At 34.7% G+C, this 23,195-nt stretch overlaps 1 protein-coding gene across 1 annotated transcript in view; it reads right to left on the bottom strand.

The window, feature by feature from the left end:
• The window catches only part of wdr11 (WD repeat domain 11), a 184,757-nt gene extending 161,903 nt beyond the window's left edge, over nt 1–22,854 (bottom strand). Inside the window, exons 1-3 of the mRNA XM_042736306.1 lie at nt 22,755–22,854; nt 20,008–20,119; nt 2,219–2,372 (exon numbers count right to left, since the gene is read on the bottom strand). Coding sequence (XP_042592240.1) covers nt 2,219–2,372; nt 20,008–20,119; nt 22,755–22,840 — 352 coding nt within the window. The 5' untranslated portion in view covers nt 22,841–22,854. The remainder of the gene's footprint in view (nt 1–2,218; nt 2,373–20,007; nt 20,120–22,754) is intronic.
• Nucleotides 22,855–23,195: the final 341 nt, after the last annotated feature.

The following is a 23,195-nucleotide window of genomic DNA, read 5'->3' as shown; positions in this document are numbered from 1 at the left end:
ATTCTGAAATGTACAGGGATATACTGTCTGCCCAGATTCAGCCAAATGCAGCAAAGTTGATTGGATGGCGCTTCATAGCACACATGGACACTGACCCAAAACATACAGCAAAAGGTAAAAAAGGTGGATTATTCTGCAATTGCCAGTCAGTCTCCTGATCTCAACCTGATTGAGCATAAATTTCACTTAAAGGGATACTCCATCCCAAAATGAAAATTTTGTCATTAATCACTTAACCCCATGTCGTTCCAAACCCGTAAAAGCTTAGTTTGTCTTCGGAACACAATTTAAGATATTTTGGATGAAAACAGGTAGGCTTGAGACTGTCCCATAGACTGCCAAATAAATAACAGTGTCAAGGTCCAGGACAGTGTGAAAAGCATCGTCAGAATAGTCCATCTTCCATCAGTGATTCAAGCGTAAAGTTATGAAGTGACGAGAATACGTTTTGTACACGATGAAAACAAAAATGACGACTTTATTCAACAATTCCTCTCCTCTGTGTCTCTCCAAATCAGCGTAGCGCCATTTTGGAAATTCTGAGCAGTACGCAGATGGTGTATGCTCTTTTGTATCAGCATCGCCACAAAGATACGTTTTTTTATGTGTAATTACGCTTTGGTTTGAAAACAAACAATGCATCAGCGCAGCGCAGCTGACACAGAAGAGCGTACGCCATCTGCGTACTGCTCAGAATTGCCGAAATGGCGCTACGCTGATTTGGAGAGAGACAGAGAAGAGGAATTGTTAAATAAAGTCGTCATTTTTGTTTTCTTCGTGTACAAAAAGTATTCTCGTCGCTTCATAACGTTACGGTTGAATCACTGATGGCAGATGGACTATTCTGACGATGCTTTTCATACTTTCCTGGACCTTGACACTGTTATTTACTTGGCAGTCTATGGGACAGTCTCAAGCCTCCCTGTTTTCATCCAAAATATCTTAAATTGTGGTCCAAAGACGAACAAAGCTCTTACGGGTTTGGAACGACATGGGGGTAAGTGATTAATGACAAAATTGTAATTTTAAGGCAGAAAGAGCCTCAAACTAACAACAACTGAAGTCAGCTGCAGTAAAGGCCTCACAAAGGAGGAAACCCAGTCTCTGGTGATGTCCATGAGTTCCAGACTTAAGGCAGTCATTGCCTGCAATGGATTCTCAAAAAAATATTAAAAATTATTAGTTTATTTATGATTATATTTATTTGTCCAATTGCATTTGAGCCCCTGAGAATGGAGGAACTGTGTATAAAAATGGTTGTTATTCCTAAGCTTTTTATGTTATATTTTTGTTTAACTCCTTAAATTAAAGCTTAAAGTCTGCACTTCAATTCATCTTGATTGTTTCATTTTAATTCTATTCGGGTGGCATACAGAGCAAATATAAAAATTGTGTCAGTGTCCAAATATAAATAGAACTAACTGTAGCTGCTAGCAGCAACACAGGGCCAATCCCCAAAGGTATAGCATTTTGAAGGAGGAGTAGCAAAAAAAAAAAAAAAAAAAATGAATACTGCACTTTTGAAAATGGCTGCTACTGTAATTGCATTACAGTAATGAATATTTAATGAAAATCACCACAAAAATGGAAATTGTGGCTATAAAAAAAAAAAAAAGATATTATGGTAATGGGATTTTGGGCTGAACGTGCTTAATTCTCAATTAATTAAAATAAGGTCACAATGCAAAACATCTGAATGGTCCTATAGCAAGCTTCATTTTCTTTATGCAAAAAAACATAATATATAAGTTCTGCCATAAGCAATATGAAATGAGCAAGATTTTATATGCCTTTAAATTAGTAAGGCACTGATTTGGCCATAGGCAAGAGGACACAGGCCAAGTGCCGCAGGTACTGTGCTGGTCCTACTAATTCTGTTTTGCACAACTGAGAGAGCAATATAACAACTGAACAAATATTTAAATAAAATAAAGAAAAACCAAAGAACGTCTCTCGTGTGTAACTAATTTTGATCGCAATCTATTCAAAACTGCCATTGTTATTTAAACAGATGCATATATACTATATATACTATTTGTAATATAAATCGATGTAAAAAGTCCATACATAGACATAATTTATATCCGTCTACAGAAGTAATTTTTAAAGTTCATGATAAATACAATTCACTAATTTTGACTGGTGGTCTAAATAAAGGTCTGTTTTACTCAAAGCACAGAGTATATTTTAACACAAGCTTAGTAAATAGGGTTCTTACCCTGAATAGGTTTGGTGTGTTCCTGGATCTCACAGTGTGCCATACCACTCACCACATCCCACACAATAATCTTCCCTGCTGCATCTGCAGATGCCAGGCGAAGAGAGTAGGGTGAGCTGAGACTGTGGTGATAGTTTTCTCTGGACCATTTTACCTAATGAAGTAAAAATAGGACACAACAACAAAAAAATGATTTTTTTTCCCACCCATTTGTATATTCTGATGCAGTTACTAAAGTGTGGTTGTAAGCATGTTGCTAAGGAGTTGGTCCAGTCAAACGAGCCCACATCTAAGACATTCTTAAGTTTGCATGGCCTCTTTTCAGTGAGAATCTGGGGGATTTGTTTAAGTCATCTGATTGGAGATTTTTCATTGATTGTTTAGAAAAGCACTCACTCATCACTCCTTAAAAAGTAGAGGCCGACCAATATTGGATTTTGCCGATAGTGATAGCTAGGTTGGACCCACTGGCCGATACCGATTAATTAACCGATAGTTTTTAAAATGGATACTGAACAAAAACTAAAATAGTGCTTTATTTACAAAAAAAAAAAATGTGTTACTGAGCCATACTAATAGTAGTAGTAGTAGTAATAATAAAAGTAATAATAATAATAATAATAATATTAATAACAGTAATAGTAAATGTTGAAATTACCACACTCTAATAGGGCCCTATGAAATCAGTTTAATTTTTTCCTAAATTCCATTTTATTTATTTCAAAAAACCTTTATTGAATCTTTCTTTATTCCCATTTTAATTTTCCAAACTTTCTCCACTCCTTTTTAATAGTTAAATTCAAGTTTATTAATCATTAAGCAAGTCATGAAACTTATACATTTTCAAAGCAATTTAATGAAAGTTTAACAAAAATTACATGATTAGGGCCCTATGAAATGTTTTATTTTTTCTCACCATATTTTTTTTATTGTCACCAAATTCTGTTTTAGCATGTCTAATTATTTGAACGCATAAAACAACTTTATTTATTTATTTTTCTTAAAGAAGCCTAATGATTTTTTCCCCTCAAAAATTCTGTGTATTTACATTTTTATTGTTATCAAATCAAGGCATGAAACTTTACTATTTACTATTAAAATTAAAACATGGAAGAAATTTTGTGTGATTATTCCTTTAAAAATAATGTTTGTTTAATTTTAGTAGTAGTAGTAGGCTATGTACATTCTACTGAAAAATAGACTTCAAAACCGGACTTTTATTTTGACGGGTTGCTGTAAATATCTTCTGTGCATATGATGCTTTTGCTCAAATCAAACGGTCAAATGCTCATGAAGTGACTCTCAGAGCAGTTCTGGAGATGTTCTTCATGTGTTTTCGTCCTCATTTAGTGAGACAGTAGACGCTGAAATCACAATGAACATTACGCGTGTTAAACTGTAAATTTCGTTTTTATGAATGGATACCGCAATTCCGTCCGTGTTTACTGCATCACACACATCCGGACACGTCGTGTTCAACCCAAGCAGCGGTCTATTTATTCACCAAATGGACACAAGTTTACTTCAAGAATGAACAATGAGTCAAAGACAAGTTTGAAGTTCAGTGTTTAAAAAACGATAACCGATTATTCCAACAATTAACTATCGGTGCCGATTAATCGGCAAAACCGATACATCGGTCGACCTCTATTAAAAAGCCACATGATATGAGCTATAATACAAGTCAGAAGCAAAAATAATACAGGACAGGTTATGCTGTGAAGTTTTAAAGGGGTCATATGATGTGGTTTCAAATTTTCCTTTCTCTTTGGAGTGTTACAAGCTCTTGGTGAATAAAGAAGGTATGTAAAGTTGCAAAGACTAAAGTCTCAAATCCAAAGAGATATTCTTTATAAAAGTTGAGGCATGTGAACTAGGGATGTCAACGATTAATCGACGATCGATTAATTGTCGATAAGAGATGCAATCGATTAAGGCTGTCGATGGTCGGTTAACCGATTTAATGTTGGGCAAAACACGTGCGAGCGGCTGTGAGTGACGGTGACGGTATATAAAAGCATCATCATTCATTCACAATGTACAAATTAAGCTTTTAATGTGATTTAAACTTTAAAGTACATTAAAATAGAAACAACATAAAAGTTCTTCAACATAAAAAGCAATAGAAATATGTAGTAACTAATCATTTAATCAGATAACTGTTTCATATCGTGCGCTTTGCAGGGCTGCGGGACACAGGACAGGTAGTCCATTCATTCCTTCAACTTGTTAATTCGTTCCTACGACTTATTTATTTGTGGCAATTGTCCACGTTTAATTAATTTTGTTCCCTAAATAACCCATGATTTTACTGAAATAAGGGAACAAATTAATAAATCGAACGAATTCTTAATTCATGAAATCTTTAATTTCCCTTCCCATGTTTACCACAGTAAAAGATGCGAAAACGGTGATTAAAAGTGAAAGTTAATAAAATAAACCTGCGAAATTAGAGGGTTAGACTGGGAAGATTTAGGAAAAGTAACAATGCTTATATGTTATTGAATTTGTGGAAATTCGTGACTAACCGGCAAACCAGAACAAAGCCGCGTAAATGAAGGCTATAGGCTCGAACGGCATCCAGAGCATGGTCGCGATCTAACATTTCCTATTATTCCTCTAATAAACAAAGCTTTTATAACACACTTGTCATAATCAGAGCTCATAATTTGTAAATAAATAATTGCTGGAATCAAAACAGCGATTAATCGGCGCTGTGACCGACACAATACGTTGTCACTAAATGATGTCACTAAACGGTGACGCCATCGTTCACAAGTTTCTGCATGGACCTCACTAGGGCACAGGTTCTCAAGTCCTGGGACAAAATGGGATGCTTTAAGGAAAATGTATAGCCTATATAAGTAATAGGCCCAACATAAAAATAACAATTTGTTTTCAAATTTTCATAATAAATATATCCGACTTAATTAAGATAAAGGATTTAAAACAGAAGTGTGGCTGCGCTCCATAAGTTTACGGAAGAAAAAAAAAAGATGACAACGCATTCTGTTTGTTTGCTTTATTTTACAAGAGCACATATCTTCTGTTTTTATTGTGTGTGCGCACAAATAGTAAACACTTTTGCGGAAAAGTTTTTTTTTTTTTTTTAATGTCTCAGCTGTTTCGATCGCGCCGGAGCCTGCTGCACGTAGCCTATATTCTAGCGATTCAAACTTACATCGCAGTCTGTTCATTATCAAAATAAAATAGTCAACTAAATATTTAAAAGGTTACACTAGTCAGTTTAAATAGACCTTAGTATACCGGTTCACTCTACTGTTATGCCAAGTGTTTGCTCATATGAAGATGGATCATCTTTTCCGTCTATATGCAAATGCGTGTTAAGTACAAGCCTAGTTTACAGATGGTAGACAACCAAAATGGGTAATGCCGCCGCGCGTACCGCCGCCACAGGGCCGCGGCGTTAACTGCAAATCAGTCGCGTGTTAAAATCATTCGCGAAACTACCGCCAGGTGGCGCAAAGGGACGGATTGCGAACTGAATGTAATTGTAAAATGAAAGGAAGACGTTAAACAACAATAACATTATAATATACATTATAACATCCTTAAAAGCCATTAAAAATAGGATAGTCTTAGGCTACAGTCTACTCATCAAAAAATAAAAAATAAACCTTTACACAAAGGCTCTTATGCATGCTATTGTTTTTTAAACAGTCATTTTATATATATATATACTTATACCAAGAATGAACCGAAATGAAAACATTTTAATCCGTATATACGGATTAAAATGTTTTCATTTCGGTTCATTCTTGGTTTAAAAATAATAATAATAATAATAATCTTCAGGTTCCATTTGCGAAATGAGAACGGCCCAGCATTTACAAATAATTCTTATTAACTCTGTTATTATTCTTGATTTTTCAAACTGCTAACACTTTGCATTTTTGAATTATGCCTTTACTGTGTGACCAATAATTGTGAATTGTGACTTTGATCACGCTGGTGCCTCACGCGCACATATTCATTGGAAACAGCAGTCGTTCACCGAGCCATGCGGCGCCAGCAGCGGGCCACTTTGGCATAATTTTGCTAATTACTATTTTTTTTTTTTCGTCGATACTGAAACACGTGTGAAATCCAAAGCCTATTTTACCTAATGAATAAGAGTTTAGCTTCAAATGGGCAACATGTTTGGATTTGTCCCGAATGAGAGAGATAAGCCCAACATAATGTATCGCTTTATATTATTTTTAATTATTATTATTTTTGTTGTTGTTTATAAGCCTATATTATTATATAGCCTGCTGCAATTATATTTATCCATTAGAATTATATATTTGTAATTCTTGTTCTGTTCTGATAATTTTTTTAAATTTAAAGGATTTGTTGTAAAGTGAAGGGAACTAAAAATGTCCTGTTGGTACATTAGCCTATAGCATTATTAGGCCTGCCGTTATTATTTCTGAATGTAATAAAATGCAACTCTCACAAATGTAATTTATTTTTTAGCGGGTTTTCGTGTATGTTTTTATCCAGCTTAATTTTTCCATTGCATCTAAAAATGACTTTGTGCATCACATTCACTTCGTGAACAAACAAATATAAATTCAGATCTGCCTCCTGCGTTGCTCAGCTGTGGACGATTTCAAAATGTTTGATATAAAGGTTGCTGTCACATTTTATACAGGAATTGTTCATTTAAAAAAAATTAAATAAATCAAATTATATTGTTAGTTTTATGCTAACATGCACTCAAGTCTTCGGATACTATACAAGATACAAGTTCATTTAGGCTAGCATGCACTGTGACATTTTACCGTTTCAACTTATAAACTCCTTGAGATTTTAAAGTCAGTTTAATAGTATTGAAATTCAAGTTGAATCTCGAAAAAAAAAAAATTTTTATTAAATTAGTTCTATGAATTAATAAGTTAGCATGACTTTTTCATCATAGCATTTTTTACGAGCTGTATTCGTTTTCTGAAACCAAGCACCCACTTTTTTCTTTTTTTAAAATCTATGAATCGCTCGCATATCTCCTACAACCTACAAATAAGGGCTAATAGAGGTTCTTTCTTTAATTATTTTTATTTATAATGTTTATTCTTGAAGAAAATAAGTATTTATTCTTTAATAAAATAAGGGATCCAAATATTTGTAATGTACAATAATACAGGCCTATATCTGCCTGCAGTTAAAAAGTTATATTTGTTTTGATTCATCCATTTATGTTACAGTTAGCCTATTCTAAAAATAAAAATAAATAATGTCATAAAAAATGCCATCGGTCTGAATAAATTTTTACCATTATAGAATTAGGGTAGTAATTTAGGAGGTTAAAATACAGTGAAATTACAAATGGCATGGGATTTTAAAGCATGACAACTGAAGGTCTATGAAACATTTGATGCATTTTTTTTAAACAATGGCACTTAAAGTTTTCAACTAAAATATTACTATTTCAACCATATAGCCTGTGAATAAATAAATAAAATGCATACTTTTCAGTGAAAGAACACTGAGAGTGTAGGTTGCTTCTGGTGTTTGGATTTGTACTTCAATATAATGAGCTCCAAGTTTAAGGATAGCCTACACTAGCTGTTTTTTGTTTTTTTTACTCTCTATTTAACAGCATTAACTTACAATGAAATACGTCTTCCTTCAGGCAGACTGAATGTTTTCCTGTCTTGCTAAATGTTGGGTCAGTTTGCGCGAGTCACGCGCGCTGTGAAGCGGGAGCAGCTTACGGAGGATTCCGCCTGGTCTTAAAGCCTTCCGCAAACGCCTACGTTCACAAATAACAATGATTTTGGCAAAAATAATGATTAATTATCAATTGATAATTTGTTATTATTTTGGTCTAGTGAAAATAGTAATATGGGCTGCTGGAAAATAATGAATAAAAAGAGAAGGGCTGCTGTGAGTGCAGGCATGTTTCAACCCAGTAACATGACAATACACCGTTCCTCACAGCTAAAAAACAGACCGAGTTCAGTTCAGCTGGAGGGGGCTGGGGGTAGTTCTGTATAGCTTGTGGGGGTCGAGATAAAGGTGTGAATTTCTTGCTCTTTCATATGGACAGTCTTATGAGGGTTTCAAACTTGCAGAACAGGTTTTAGGACAACTTTAAAGAAAGGTTTGATCACTTCAAATGTCGACTACTGTATAGCGCAATAAAGTTTATTAGTTATTATAACTTAATTTCAGAGGAAGTTGCCTTAACTTAAAAAAAAAAAAAAAAAAAACTGTTGCATTAGGGCTGGGCCATAGGCATATGGCCTAAAAAAAATCCCCGATTTTTTTCACAAAAAAATCCGATTTACAATTTAAATCGATTTTTTTTTTTGCCTCCCTACTTAAAATCAATATTCAAATGACAAAAAAATTGTTCAAAACAAATTTTAATATAAAAAATATATTATTTTTTAATACTAGCCCATCATGCCATCCACTCTGCGTTAAGAGCTGTTCAGATTAAAACTGCCAGCTCCGCAGTGAATCAGTGTCATGGACGGAGGACAGACCAAGTGTAGGCCTAAATCAGTTTTCTAGTCTATATTTTCATCATCTCGTTATGCCGCTGGTTTAGGTTATGTATTTATTTTTATTTCTTATATCAATTATTTGTAAATATAGCAGACACTGTCTAACCGTGTCTACACCGGACGGCCTTGTTCATATAGGGCAAAACATCTCTCTCACTCGGCAGTACAGTAGGCCTATGTGAGCGGAGTGGAGCAGCAACAATTTCCCTCCGCGCTCCGAGCATTTAATAATCACTAAGCTCCTGCGTTCATTGATACCAGAAACACTGCTCCACCTTCACTCCGTGGCTAAAGTTGAAATGTTATGTTCATAATAGCTTATAAAAATAAAAATAAATAAATAAATAAAATTACAGGAGAGTTTCAAAGGGGAATAGGCTATTGTGTGCAAACTTTTTGTCCTACCAAACGTCAAACTAATAAAATTGTCAGCATTAAAAGGTATAATTGCTGCTTTCTGCTGTGCAAATTTTGTTTGTGATGAAAATAACAGTTTACATTTTCGTCAGTTAATTTATCTACAGATCGATGCATTTGTTACAGATTTCTGCTCATTCAAAATCAGATACAGATGAAGTAGCCTACTGTAAGATTACATTTGTTTGAATGCATTATTGCGACAGCGATTACGTGTGAATGTGCTGTATCTGTTTAAATCACGCTTTAAAACCGAAAAATAATCAGTAAAATAAAGACAAACTCCTTGAGAACTAGCCTGTAACATCCCGCTCGACTATTGCCGTCATTATAGTCTTCTGATCGGAGAGATTATATCAAGACATAGCTAAATATGTTTATCATGTGAATTCTTGCTAAATATGCAGTTATATTACGGGCTGTTGGGATGAATTGTATTCGTGATGGAGCGGTGCTGGAGCGAGTGAAAACCACGACGCTCCTGACTTTTAAAAAATCCGCTCCTCTTCAGTCAGAATCACTCCGCTCCGCTCATATTGCTCGACAGCGTGTCTCAAACGCGCGGGGGAGGCTTGAGCCCAATCATTCTCAAAACATAAAATATTTATTTTATTTCAATTTTCGTTTTTGTGTTTCAGAGGAAAAATCAGTGTTAAGGCATCTCTCCATTACAGACCGTTCTGAAGGAAGAATTTATGCAAACGCGTATAAAATTCTTTAAAAACTTTAACAGAAATGTCTAGATGGTATTTAATAGGTCTGCTTCCCACGTAAGATTTTTCTAGTTACTAGTCGTTCATTTGTCATTATTTCAACTAATCGCAAGTTTATATTAAATTTACAACTATAATCCAGCCTTAATATATTCCACGCTCAAGAACATGCATTAAGTTCGTCACAAAGCACAGGCAGAAGTAGCCTAATAATTATGAAAAAGGAGACATTTTAATTATTTATTAATAAACAAATGTTATCTTGTCGGCTGCAAGATGAAATTCACAGTGCTGACTCTCTCCACATGGACGCGCCTTTAAACAGAAATACAACCTTCACAGATTACATAATGCTTTCGTTTTGAATTGATTCGTTTAAAAGATATTTCAAGCTTTCTGTAGATATATTTCTCATGTATGTGAGATGCCACAATTTTCAGTTATTTCATTATTAGGAAAAAAATTACGTGATCGAGAGGGCGCCTCCCTGTCATGCATTAATAATTTTTGCACAAACACTTGAATATAAAACTAATAATTCACATTTTGCATATGCATTACAAAGTAAATAATTTTTTACATGCAATTATCCAAAATAAAACCAAACAAGATTTGTAATGAAGATAAAATATGTAGACAAATAAGAATAAATGCTGCGTGCACTCAGCATCATGCAGAGCAAATCTTGCACTGATATTTTACGGAATATTATACAAACCTGCATTTAAATGCGGCTGCAATTTATTGATTATTTTTCTTATTTATTTTTACTTTACTTAAATTATATGAAAGCAAGCAAAGAAGACTCCATTTAAAATCACTGAAGTTGTCAATTAGTGAAGCTCTTAATTTTTTTTTTTTTTTTACTACATCGTGTGCACTTTGTTGATAAGTGATGACGTTTTATTAATCCATCCATTCTTTATAGTTGCAATGATTTAGTTAAATCGTGCAGGTTTAATTTATTCGTTTCTTGTTTTAATTAGGCCTAAATAATGTGAGCGAAATTATACAGTGCCTTACGTTTTACTAAAATAAAGAAAATAATTTATAAAACACGCAAGCCTAGCTCACAATAGTCTATCACTTTTAATGCCCCGATGCAAAGTAAACCACATTTTCTTTTTAATAATATAACACATAATTCAAATTATATAAATAATACTGCACACTATTTAAATGTGTCTAATCTAAAATATGGTGTAGAGAAAATATAAGCACAGGCTCATAGGCTTGACATTTATCCTGCTTGAATTCGTTCTAAGAAACGCACATATCTTCATAAGGACTAAACTTTCATCTGTGAATATTAAATATTTTTTCTTTGATTTTCCCCGACTGCAATCAAATATAACACTTTGGTGAGGCAAAGCTGACGTCTATTTGCGAAAATGTGCTTTGATGCGCTTGTTTGAAAACCTGTGATTAAAGCGCCACTCAGCGGTCAAAATCTGCAAATGCACTTTGCAGACGCCGCGGCGGCGGTACGAGCGGCGGTAGAAACGACGTTTTGGATGTCCACCTACTGTACATTATAAATAATAGTTTAACATTCAAATACATTGCGAATATGGAAACATTTGGATTTGTGCCGAATGAGACATGAGCAATAACCTCCAGATAAATCTAGCCGAAGCCGCGCTCGCTCGTCCTCGTCTGCACGCATCCACTGTCACGGTCTAATGCACTGTAGGCCTATGCCGGATTTTTAAAAACAAATAGGCCTACCGGAATGCAAAAATTAAAAATCTGACATTTTCTAGGACAGAAGCTAGCAGGATCATATTAATGTGAGCAACAGTGTTTTGGTGCAGCAGCGCAGATGTAGTTCACTTTAATGTGCAGCGCAGTCACACGCGCGCCACAGTAACGTTTGGGATAATTTTATTTTAAATACCATAATGTCAGTTGAAAACATTGCAATTGTGTTTTAAAATACAACAACGAGCACCACAAAACCATTTAAAGAGGCGCGTACAGCGGTCTCCGTGCGGGATTGGAAAGTCAACAAAGTAAATTACCTCAAACGTATGGCGCGCTCTCTTCATTTTATGAAATCATCATAATCACATCTATTCATTTTATAATCCTGCTACTAGCATTTTATTCAGACTAAAACCCCTTTAATTCAAGTGAGAAAGCGTTTTGTGTGTGTGTGGCTTTTGCACACCCTGTCATGCCGGTGACTGCGTGACTGCAACAGACGCATTTTGCAGCATTATGGTTAACGATTAATCGATTAATTGATCGTTAATTTAAACGACGATCGATCATGGAAATAATCGAAATTTGACATCCCTAATGTGAACAATCCAACGCTCTCCATTGACTTTGTATTGTGGGAAAGCTGCCTCAATTGTAATTTCTGACTTACAACAAAAACTGAACAATGCCTAAAAGCTGCTATGTGACAAGGTGTACAGTAAACAAGCTAAGAAATCCAGAACTATGTTTTTAAAAGCTGTCTACCCAAAAAAAAAAATAAGCGTTTAAGGACACAAATAGTTGTAGATGTCAGGGTATTTCATGTTGAGCCATTCAGTTGGATCATTTCTCAAGCAAAAACAAGGTAAGGAAAAGGTGTACTGACTTAGGGCTGCACAATTAATCAAATGCGATAACAGTTAATTAGATAATTAATTAGTAGTAAATCTCAATCGCATGCTTTCAGATGGAGCAACATTTACTAGATTCAAGATTTTATTTGTCACGTACAAGTTATATGGCATACAACAAGCAGTGAAATGTAGGTCTGGCATACTCTCTTTAGACTGTGCAAAAAATAAGAGAAAATTAAATACAAATAATGAAATATACGAAAAAAATAATAAGAAGAAAAAAAATAAGAAGATTAAATACAAATAATGAAATATTCACAATATATTAGACTACTACACAGATGATGTGCAGAGATGCTACACAGAAACTGCTACTCAGTGCAGAGATGTGCAGAGATGTAAACAATGTAAAGTGAGGATGAGTTGCATAGCTAGGTTATCTCAAAAAAGTGCAGTGTGCAAAGAGTTATTGTTATAACCCTACACTACTAGAGTCTCTAAAGTGCAGTGTGTTTAATGTCCATATTAAGTAGTCTGATAGCGTGAGGGAAGAAACTCCTTCTGAGCCTCTCTGTTTTTGCCATCAAACTGTGGAAGTGTCTGCCTGACTGTAGCAGATTAAACAGTGGGTTTCTAGGGTGGGTGGAGTCTTTGAGGATCTTAACAGCCCTAGATTTACATCTCCTAGTGTGGATGTATTGCAGAGAGGGGAGAGATGTTCTGGAGATGTGCTCAGCTGAACAAACCACTCCTTACACTGCTTCAAGATCCTGGGCTGAGCTGTTTCCATACCATGATGGAGTCAATATACTTTCTATAGCCCCAATATAGAAATTTTTTAGAATTCCATAGGAAACCTTGACTGACCCACCTCCAACATCATCACCATCATTTTGATTAATTGTGCAGCCGCAACTGACACAGACCAATAAAATTTAGTTTCTCAATATATCGCCTCCTCTCAGGTTCACATAGGGTGATGAAATAATCGTTTGATATGGTTAAAAATAATGGTGGGTTCCTGTCACCAATTACGTTTCCTTCCAGTGGGCATAGTTCTCAGAGTAATATGACACATAGCGCTCTACTTTTGAGTTCTTGAACACAAATTTTTTGGAGTCAACAGCATATGAAAACATAGCTTTGGGTCTTTTAGCTTGATTCATGTACAACTTGTCATATACAGCACTCTCCATAAGTATTGGAACAATAATGACAAAATTGCTTTGTTTGCTGTGTAGTCAAGAAATCTGCAAATATGATTGAAACATGAATATAAGACAAAACGACAGAATGTCACATTTTATTATTAGCTGATTCAACACATACATGATCCCCCCCCCCCCAAAAAAAAGGATAGCACTTTTAGAGTTCATCCAATGTGAGCATAAGTATTGGGACAGTTAGACTTAACGCAAATGTAAAAGATTAAAAGATATTCAGTTGCAGATCCCTTGCTTGCAATCAGAGCAGTGAATCTGCGACCCCTAGACATCACCAGACTCTTGGTCTCATCCTTTCAAATGCTTTATCCCAACCTTTAATGCCGTTAATAACAATTGTTGCTTGTTTTGGAGGATTTCTGCCTTTGGTCTCCTCTTCAGCTGGTGAAATTCATGTTCAATCAAATTTAAATCTGGAGATTGACTTGGCCAATCTAAGACTTTCCCTTTCTTTGCCCTGATCACTCATTGACTGGACTGGCAGGGTGTTTTGGGTCATTGTCCTGATCCAATATGAAGCACTTTTCTGATGAGTCTGGTGGCATTTTCTTGAATATTGGTAGCCAAGATGGTTTTGTACCGAACCATTTTGTAATTTGGTTTTGTGTCCAAATTCATCCTGCTACTATCATCATGCATTAAGTCATCATTAAAATTGAGAGGGCCTGTTCCAGACACAGCCATGCATGCCCATGCCATGACACAAACTCCAGCATGCTTTACAGATGATGCTGTATGCTTAGCATCATTTGCAGTTCCCTTTTTTCCACACACTTTTGCTTTCCCATCACTTAGATAAAGGTTAATCTTTGTCTCATCGGTCCATAAACTCAGTTCCAAAGCTCTACTGGCTCACCTTTGTGAATTATTTTATTTTATTTTTTTGCAACCTTTAATGTTGCCTTTCTATTTTTGGTGCTTGTCAGAGGTTTGTGTATTTCTGTAATTCTATGTCAAAGTCTCCTATGCAGAGTATATTGTCAGAGCATCACCCCAGCTTTCTGGAGGTTGTTGCCGATTTTACAGACACGTATTTTAGTTTTTATGATTTGTCTGTCATCAACTACTGTTGTTTTTCTCAGCCAATCAAGTCGTTGTTGGCTGCTGATGTCGCCAGTGGTTTCCAAACTCTTGATTTCTCCATGCCCTTTGTTTTTGCTATAGCTCTAACTGACTTCCTCTTTTCTTCTAGCATCCAAATTGCTTGCTTTTCTCTCGAAAATCAGCTCCCTCGTCTTCATTCTGGTTTGTGTGTGTCGTCATCAAATGCAAAACTCAGAATGCAGAAGCAATGGGTATAACTGATCCGACACATTCCCTGCTTTTAATTAAAGACATTAAACAACATAAAGAATTAAAAAAACATACATTAAAGAATTAATGTAACAAGACACAGCTGATCACTTAGAGAGAACTGAGGCAACTGTTCCAATACTTATGCTCACATCAGATAGGGGGATGGAACTCTAAAAGTGCCATCCAAACCAATTTAAGAGTAACAATTTAATTGAGGTTCAACAAATAAAAAACAGATGCAATACAGATAAACAAGTGATAAAGCTTGGCTTATTGAATATCAGGTCCCTTTCTACGAAAGCACTTTTTGTAAATAATATGATCACTGATCATAATCTAGATGCACTCTGTTTGACAGAAACCTGTCTAAAACCTGATGATTACATTATTTTAAATGAGTCTACCCCCCAAGATTACTGTTATAAACATGAGCCACGTCCAAAAGGTAAAGGGGGAGGTGTTGCTACAATTTATAACAATGTTTTCTGGATTTCTCAGAGGGCAGGCTTCAAGTATAACTCATTTGAAATAATGCTGCTTCATATAACATTATCCAGAGAAACAAATGTTAACGATAAAACCCCTGTGATGTTCGTACTGGCTACTGTATACAGGCAACCAGGGAACCATACAGACTTTATAAAAGAGTTTGCTGATTTTACATCCGATTTAGTGCTGGCTGCAGATAAAGTTTTAATTGTTGGTGATTTTAATATCCATGTTGATAATGAAAAAGATGCATTGGGATCAGCATTTATAGACATTCTGAACTCTATTGGGGTTAGACCTACTCATTGTTGAAATCATACTCTAGATTTAATAATGTCACATGGAATTGATGTTGGTGGTGTTGAAATTATGCAGCCAAGCGATGACATCTCAGATCATTATCTAGTTTTTTGTAAACTTCATATAGCTAAAACTGTAAATTCTACTTCTTGTTACAAGTATGGTAGAACCATCACTTCTACCACAAAAGACTGCTTTGTAAGTAATCTTCTTGATGTTTCTGAATTCCTTAGCATATCCAAAACCTCAGAACAACTTGATGATGTAACAGAAACTATGGACTCTCTCTTTTCTAGCATTTTAAATACAGTTGCTCCTTTACGCTTAAGGAAGGTTAAGGGAAACAGTCTGACACCATGGTATAATGAGCACACTCGCACCCTAAAGAGAGCAGCCTGGAAAATCGAGCTCAGCTGTAGGAAAACAAAACTAGAGGTATTTCGTATTGCTTGGCGGGAAAGTAACCTATCCTACAGAAAAAGCATTAAAAACTGCTAGATCTGATTACTTTTTGTCTCTTTTAGAAGAAAACAAGCATAACCCCAGGTATTTATTCAGTACAGTAGCTAAATTAATGAAAAATAAACCATCAAGAAGTGTTATGAAAAATATTTTATGAAAATATTTTATTTTATGAAAAATAAAGCACCAGTATCTGTAAATGTTAAGCTGCAAAAGTTGGTTGAAATATGAATAGTGCATGTTCTGCGCGTCTCTGTGTGAATGAATGAATGGCAGAGACGTGCGGTTTTGTGTACTACATAAACTAAAGCGCGTGATGCTTGCAGTAATTTCAGCATCTGCCGTCTCACTGAGGACATAAATACATAAACAACATCACCAGAACTGTTCTGAGTCAATTCACAAGCATTTTACTGTTTCATTTGCGTAAAACCAGTGTCAATTTAAAGGTATTCACGGCAACCCAGGGTTTCCCACACACTGATTTATTACAATATCAAAACTGACCGCCACAAATAGATTTTCCAAAAGGCTTTGACTTCATTGAATAAACATGAGCACTGCACATTTCAAAATCAAAAATCGATGCGAGTGTGTTTTTATATCACTGTATTTTAGAAGGAAACTGACTGTATTTAGAACATTTTCGATTTCATTTTCATTTCATTTAGCATGTAATGCTAGATAAGGCAGCGTTTGTGAGCTCAGCGCTGCTTTGCAGCAGTAACCGGAGAATCCTGTATCTCTCCCACTCTTAAAGCGCCTCCTGCTGGCAGAAAATGAATTTGAATATATATGTATATATGGGGACAGGGGAGTGTAAGGCTGTGGGAAACACTGCAACCCGTCAAAATAAAAGTTCATTTTTACATAAAGGCATTGTGCTAGAAATATTACTATTATTTAGTAGAATGTATGTGATACTGCTACTACTGTTGAAAAAATAAATAAATCACACAATATTTCTTCCATGTTTTGATTTTAATAGCAAATCCCCTTTATTTAACAAAAAATAAAATGTGTTTAAATTTCATTAATTAAAAGACAAATTAAATTTCCTGTTTTTCATAATTATATTACTTGTAGAAAAACTTTAAACACAATTGTAAATAAGTATAAAGAATTCCATTTGCTTTACTTTGGTACCGAAATAAGTTTTTTTTTTTTTTTTTTTTAATTAGCATATTTTTGTGCTTTGCTTTGGTACCGAAATTGGTACCGAGAACCGTGGATTTTCACTGGTATCGGTACCGAATACTGAAATTTTGGTACCATGACAACACTAGTGTGTTTCATATTGTTCTTATTAGTAGAATTCATATCATTATTATCTTATCAGTTTTCTGTTAGTTTTTTTTTTTCCAAAATTCCAAATTGTTTTACAGAAATGAAAAAAAAAAAGCACAACCACCAGTCCTAAGATCAGTTACAATGACTAATATACATACATGGTTATCAAGGTTTAATTCTAAATTCTGCTTGACTGACTGATGTTAAGAGTGTACTTTAAGATATATGAAAAACTGTGCCATTTTACAAACATACACACACACACACACACACACACATATATATATATATATATATATATATATATATATAGCCCTGTTTGCCATGATATTTGTTACTATAACAGTAACTTCTCTACGGTGGCCTAGAAGTGCAAAACAAATCACAATTCTGAAAACAAAATAAATTACACAAAACGCAAATGCAAATCTAAAAAAACTAAATAACATTTCAGAAAACACAACAACAATTCCGAAAACATTATAACAAGTCAGAAAACAATGACAAATCCAAAAACAAAATAAGTCAGAAAACACAACGACAATGAAATAAGATATACAGCTCTCCACTTGCAGCGCGTCAGGCATGCTCATCATGAAAGTGAGTGAAACACACACAAACACTTTTTTAAAATCAATAATAATATGTCATCAATAGTGGTTGACTTCCGTGATTTGGCATGATTGTATTCACATCAGCAGCAAATTGTAACGGAGTTCACATAAACTGTACCAGACCACCCTTTTTAAGTGGACTCGGGTATGGTTTGCAGGTGCACACCCACGTTAGGATGACAGTGTTCATCATCCAAACTAATCAAACTCTGCCATCAGTCAAACCCGGGTGAGCATCAAAAGTGCTAGCGTGAAAGCACCCTAAATGCTGTTTGATTTAACTCAATACCAGTTTAATTTTCCTAACAAAAAGACTGTTCAACTCTTAATATTTCGTATTCTTATTCTCCACATAAAATTCTCTCTGCCCCACAAAAATCCCAATTTAACACACATCTGCCTGTTTTTTTTTTTTTTTGCTTTTTTTTTTTTTTTTTGCATTCCCATTTGCTCGAATAGCAAGAGAAGGTTGCTATGATAGTGTTTTAATAACTTTATATATAAAAGAGAGACTGAATAGCAGTCAGAAGAGAGAAGTGTCAAATTTACCATCATTCCCATAGATACTGTATTAGAAACACCTGTTACCGTAGCTCTGAAATGTTTTATTTTTAAATGACTGGGTTAAAAAAAAAAAATTCCACAGGACACAATATATTTTGTTTTTGAGCAACATACAGAACATTAGAAACAGTAGAATAAGTTTATTTTTTCTTTGATTTGTTTCCTAAAAGACACAAAAAAAGACTGGCATCTTTATTTAACCTAAATCTTTAATTAGTTATTTAATTTTTGTTATATAATTCATATACATATCATTTATATCATTTCATATCATTTAGTTATATAATAATAATCATACACATAATTTGATTTAATAATAACCCAATTTGATGCAAAAACAGTATGTTCTGACAAGCTTTGTGAAATTATACCACATAAACTTTTCAGAAGACAGTCAGCTCCCCTCAGAAACACATTCATATAAACCCCCAAATCAATATTGAGGATTTTCTTCCAATAGTTCGTGCATCATGAACAGTGAGTGATCTGCCTGCTACAGTATTTTTCTCTGTGTGTCCATCTTCAGCATCTCTGGCCTGTGTTAACAGGCGTTAACAGACTTCATATTTTCACATAAATTACATTTTGGAAAATTACTGCATTGCAACGCAGTTTGTGCAAGTCCAGAACAGAGAGTTGCAATAAGGCAAAAAAGGGACGGTTGCCAATCGCGTAAAGGCCAAAGTATATTTCAGCCATCCACGCACCGTCTGCATTACGTTATTTTCGTCACCAAAAGGGCTCATGGACAGCCGCGCACCCCGTGGTACTGCACATGTGAGCTCATCCGTCCGCGCTCATCTGCGGTGAAGTATACTTTTGAAAGCTGTGCGGACGCGGCTGTGGGCGAGACGGAAAGGAACTCTGAATGTGACAGCTCCTTAAATTCGGCCATCCTACATACACGTGACTGACCGCTCGCTCGCACCAACAGGAGGAGGAGGGGTCAGTGTTACTCTCTACACTGCACTCAGCCTGAGGGATTCCTACACTTTCAGTATAATGTAAAATATTAGTGGTTTTGATACCGTGACATTTTAAAATCGCGGTATACCTTGAAACCAGTAATTGGCCCATGCCTTGTCTCAAACTATTCCTACCTCTTCCGGTTTGTCTGATTTGTCATTTTGTTTTCTGATTTTTTTTTTTTTTTTTTTTTTTAAGGTTTGCATTTGCAATTTGTTTTGCACTTCTCTGCCACCGTACTTCTCTGATGGTAAAAGTTACTTTGGTATTATAGCAAATTATCCAAGGAAAGCATAAGTCTACAATTCAACTTTCTGTTTTGGTCAAATGAACAATGCTATGAGACTGTGAGATAGTGCGTGAACAAACATTTAAAACCCACCTTAACCACAGTGGCTTTGTGTCTCTCCAGGACCTGAATGGTCTGAGACGTTTTTGGATCAATGATGAGGATACTAGAGTGACAGCCTTGAGCGATCAGTCCCTGCCATCCCCTAAGCAGAAAGAGAGGAAACAGATTAGAAATGGAAAACAGTATCAGAGAGAACATAAGTTGAGAAACTACAATGTATAAACGCATTTATAAAACATTTTATAAAATAAAGGCCTATTACTTTCTATCTCTCTCTCTCTACATTACAGTTATGAATGAGTTACGACTGCTTAAAAACCACAACACAAAAAACTTAAAGGTAGGCCTGGGAAATTTTAATCGTCCACCATCAAAAATCGTCATATTGCACACCCCTAACCCAACTACATTTTTTTTTTCTAAACAGTATGATAGGGTAATTCCATGTCAAATCAACCAAACTTTAACAAGTATAGCAATGAAAGCAATGAGTAAATTTAATTTGACAAATTTCAGTGCCAAATTACAGGGGGGTAAAAATGACTTCAGAAAGATGGCAGCATCATTATGTTATTTTCACTCAGAGATTTGTAATTCGTATTTTAACACAGAGATTGGTAAGTTTATTCAAATCTGTTGAATTTGGTTATCTTTGTTGTATTATATGCCAATGCTGAATGTTCAAAAATGAAAAAAAAAAAATCACTTTTTTTTTTTTTTTTTTCAAATGTTGCATTTCTGTAACTCAAGAAGTTTTAAGCATATCTCAATGCCCTTTCACATTTTGGATTTTAACAAACTTTTCTTTTGCTATCTTAATTTTTGAGGCTCTATATGGTTCATTTCCAGAGATAAAGGGCTCTTAACATGTCTCAGGGAGTAAATTTTTTAACTGTACACAAATTCAACAAATTGGACATTGAGTTGCATTGGGCTCCCCATATCTCTGGAAACGAAACAAATGGGACGTTAAAAATGAAGATTACAAAAGAAAAGTTTATTAACTCATTCCCCGTCAAAAACAGAATTTTCCAGGTTCATGTGTTTTCACTGTTATACACTTGACACTATTATGCACCTCCTGGATGAGTCCAGAATCTCCTGATCAAAAACACATGAGCGATCTCATATGTATCAGCAGATGCATATGAAAAATAATGCAATCATCAACAATAAACAGTTTATAAATAAAAACTGCCTAAGGTTACCGAATCAAATGTCAATCGAGGGAGTGGTTAAGGACTGTGCAAGCTTTGGGGGTGTTGATGGAAGCAATCTACTGCATTTTTGCTTTGATCATCTTAATGAATGTGATCCATATGGAAAATTTGATAAAAACACGATTTTCTCAGCTTTTTGCTCAAAATGTTTTTTTCTTTTATGAAACTCACCTACATTACAATGTCGATAGAAAAAAAATGCTTGAAGCTTGAATAATTTTTTTAGAGGTTCTGTTCTTTATTTCAATGTATTGCATGTCCAGATATTCATACATCAGAATAATCTGTGGGCCATAAAATGTAAAAAAAAAAAAAAAAAAAGTTAAGAAGAGTTAAGAAACAGAATTTAAAATGATATTGACATCTTATCTTTAATATTTCTTGAGTTACAGGCACACAAACTTTGGAAAAATAATATTTATGGCACAAAGACAGATCTGTTCTATGCAGTTGTTGTGATACAGGGAAACCAGATACATTTCTAGTTTCAACATTATTTGTTCTTCAAACATTTCTCTTTATAAGAAAAAAAAAACTATCAGCTAATTGCAATGTGACACACATTTGGTTTCTGACCACTGAAAATGTGTACAATTTAACAATTTACTCCTGGAGCTATACTGAGATTCTAATATCGATGGAATTTGAACAAAGGGAACCTTAAAAATTTATTTACCAACAGAAAAGTTTGTTAAAACCAAAATCTAAAAAGGCATTATGATCAGTGACAGCGCTACACAGGGGCTACAGAGGGCTATAGCCCCATCAGAATTTTTAATAGCCCCGGTTTAGCCCCATTTATTTATGAAGTAACTCTGACGTCATCAATATAATTTATTTTCTTAGCACCCCCACATATTGGTCTAGCCCCCCCTGATTATGATATATGTTTACTTGAGTTAGAGGCCCGTTTAATTTTTTTCTAACAGAAAAATAACACAATGATGCTGCCAACTTTCTAAAATCATTTTTACCCCCTGTAATCTGGCTTTACAAAATACCCCCTTTACAAAATAGTGGATTACTCAGTTAAAAAAAAAAAAAATAATAATAATAATAATAATAATAAATATATATATATATTACAAATATATATATATATATATATATATATATATATATATTTATATATATATGTGTGTGTGTGTGTGTGTATACAAAATCAAAAATTTGAGCCGGGATCTTTGGTTGTGTAGACACAGGATACACCACTGATCTAGTGGGATACACACTAATTTGTTTAGCAAGATTGTACATACATTCATTTATTCATTCATTCATTTATTTATTTATTTATTGTAACGACACACGAGTCCTTGTCATGTAATTCGCGTAATCTTAATATTAACAACATTTTTTTATTATTGCCATTGACGTGATGAATGTGAATACGTTAACTACTCAATATATATAATGCAACATCGCGCAATCAAAACAAGATTAACGTGATAGCTCGATTGCTTAATTTCGCATGCCTACGCAAGCAAAGCGTTGTTGTAAACCCCAAACTCTGTGGGTTTGTTGACAGTCTGCAGAAGCTAAAGCTAACGTACTCACCAGTCCACTGCTGTCTTGTTCTGTAAATTAAGGGTTCCGGTCAATGTTCGTGCAGCCAGTTTAATATTGACCGTGTATGGAATCATGGTTGAAGCCAGATGTCAAAGCTACAAAAAAGTGGAACGTTTTGGTTCGTTTAATGTAATGAATTGTCAAGCTGTGTTATTAGGAAGTGTTTGCGGTGCGTTTCATTACTGCTCCGTCCAGAAAACGTTACGTCAAATGTATAGTACCTCCGGGTTTTTCTTCTTCTTATTAATGTTTTGTGACGGGTGGCATCCAACGTTAAGGTGCATTACCGCCACCTACTATACTGGAGTGTGGACCAGAGTGACTAACAGAATTTTATATTCAAATAATAATAATAATAATAATAATAATAATAATAATAATAATAATAATAATAATAATAATAATAATACACATAATAATAAAAATAAA

The sequence above is a fragment of the Cyprinus carpio genome, chromosome B13 (assembly GCF_018340385.1).
Source record: "Cyprinus carpio isolate SPL01 chromosome B13, ASM1834038v1, whole genome shotgun sequence".
NCBI lineage: Eukaryota > Metazoa > Chordata > Actinopteri > Cypriniformes > Cyprinidae > Cyprinus > Cyprinus carpio.
The sequence above is the reverse complement of the archived record's forward strand: the minus strand, read 5'-3'. Positions and strand labels throughout refer to the sequence as shown.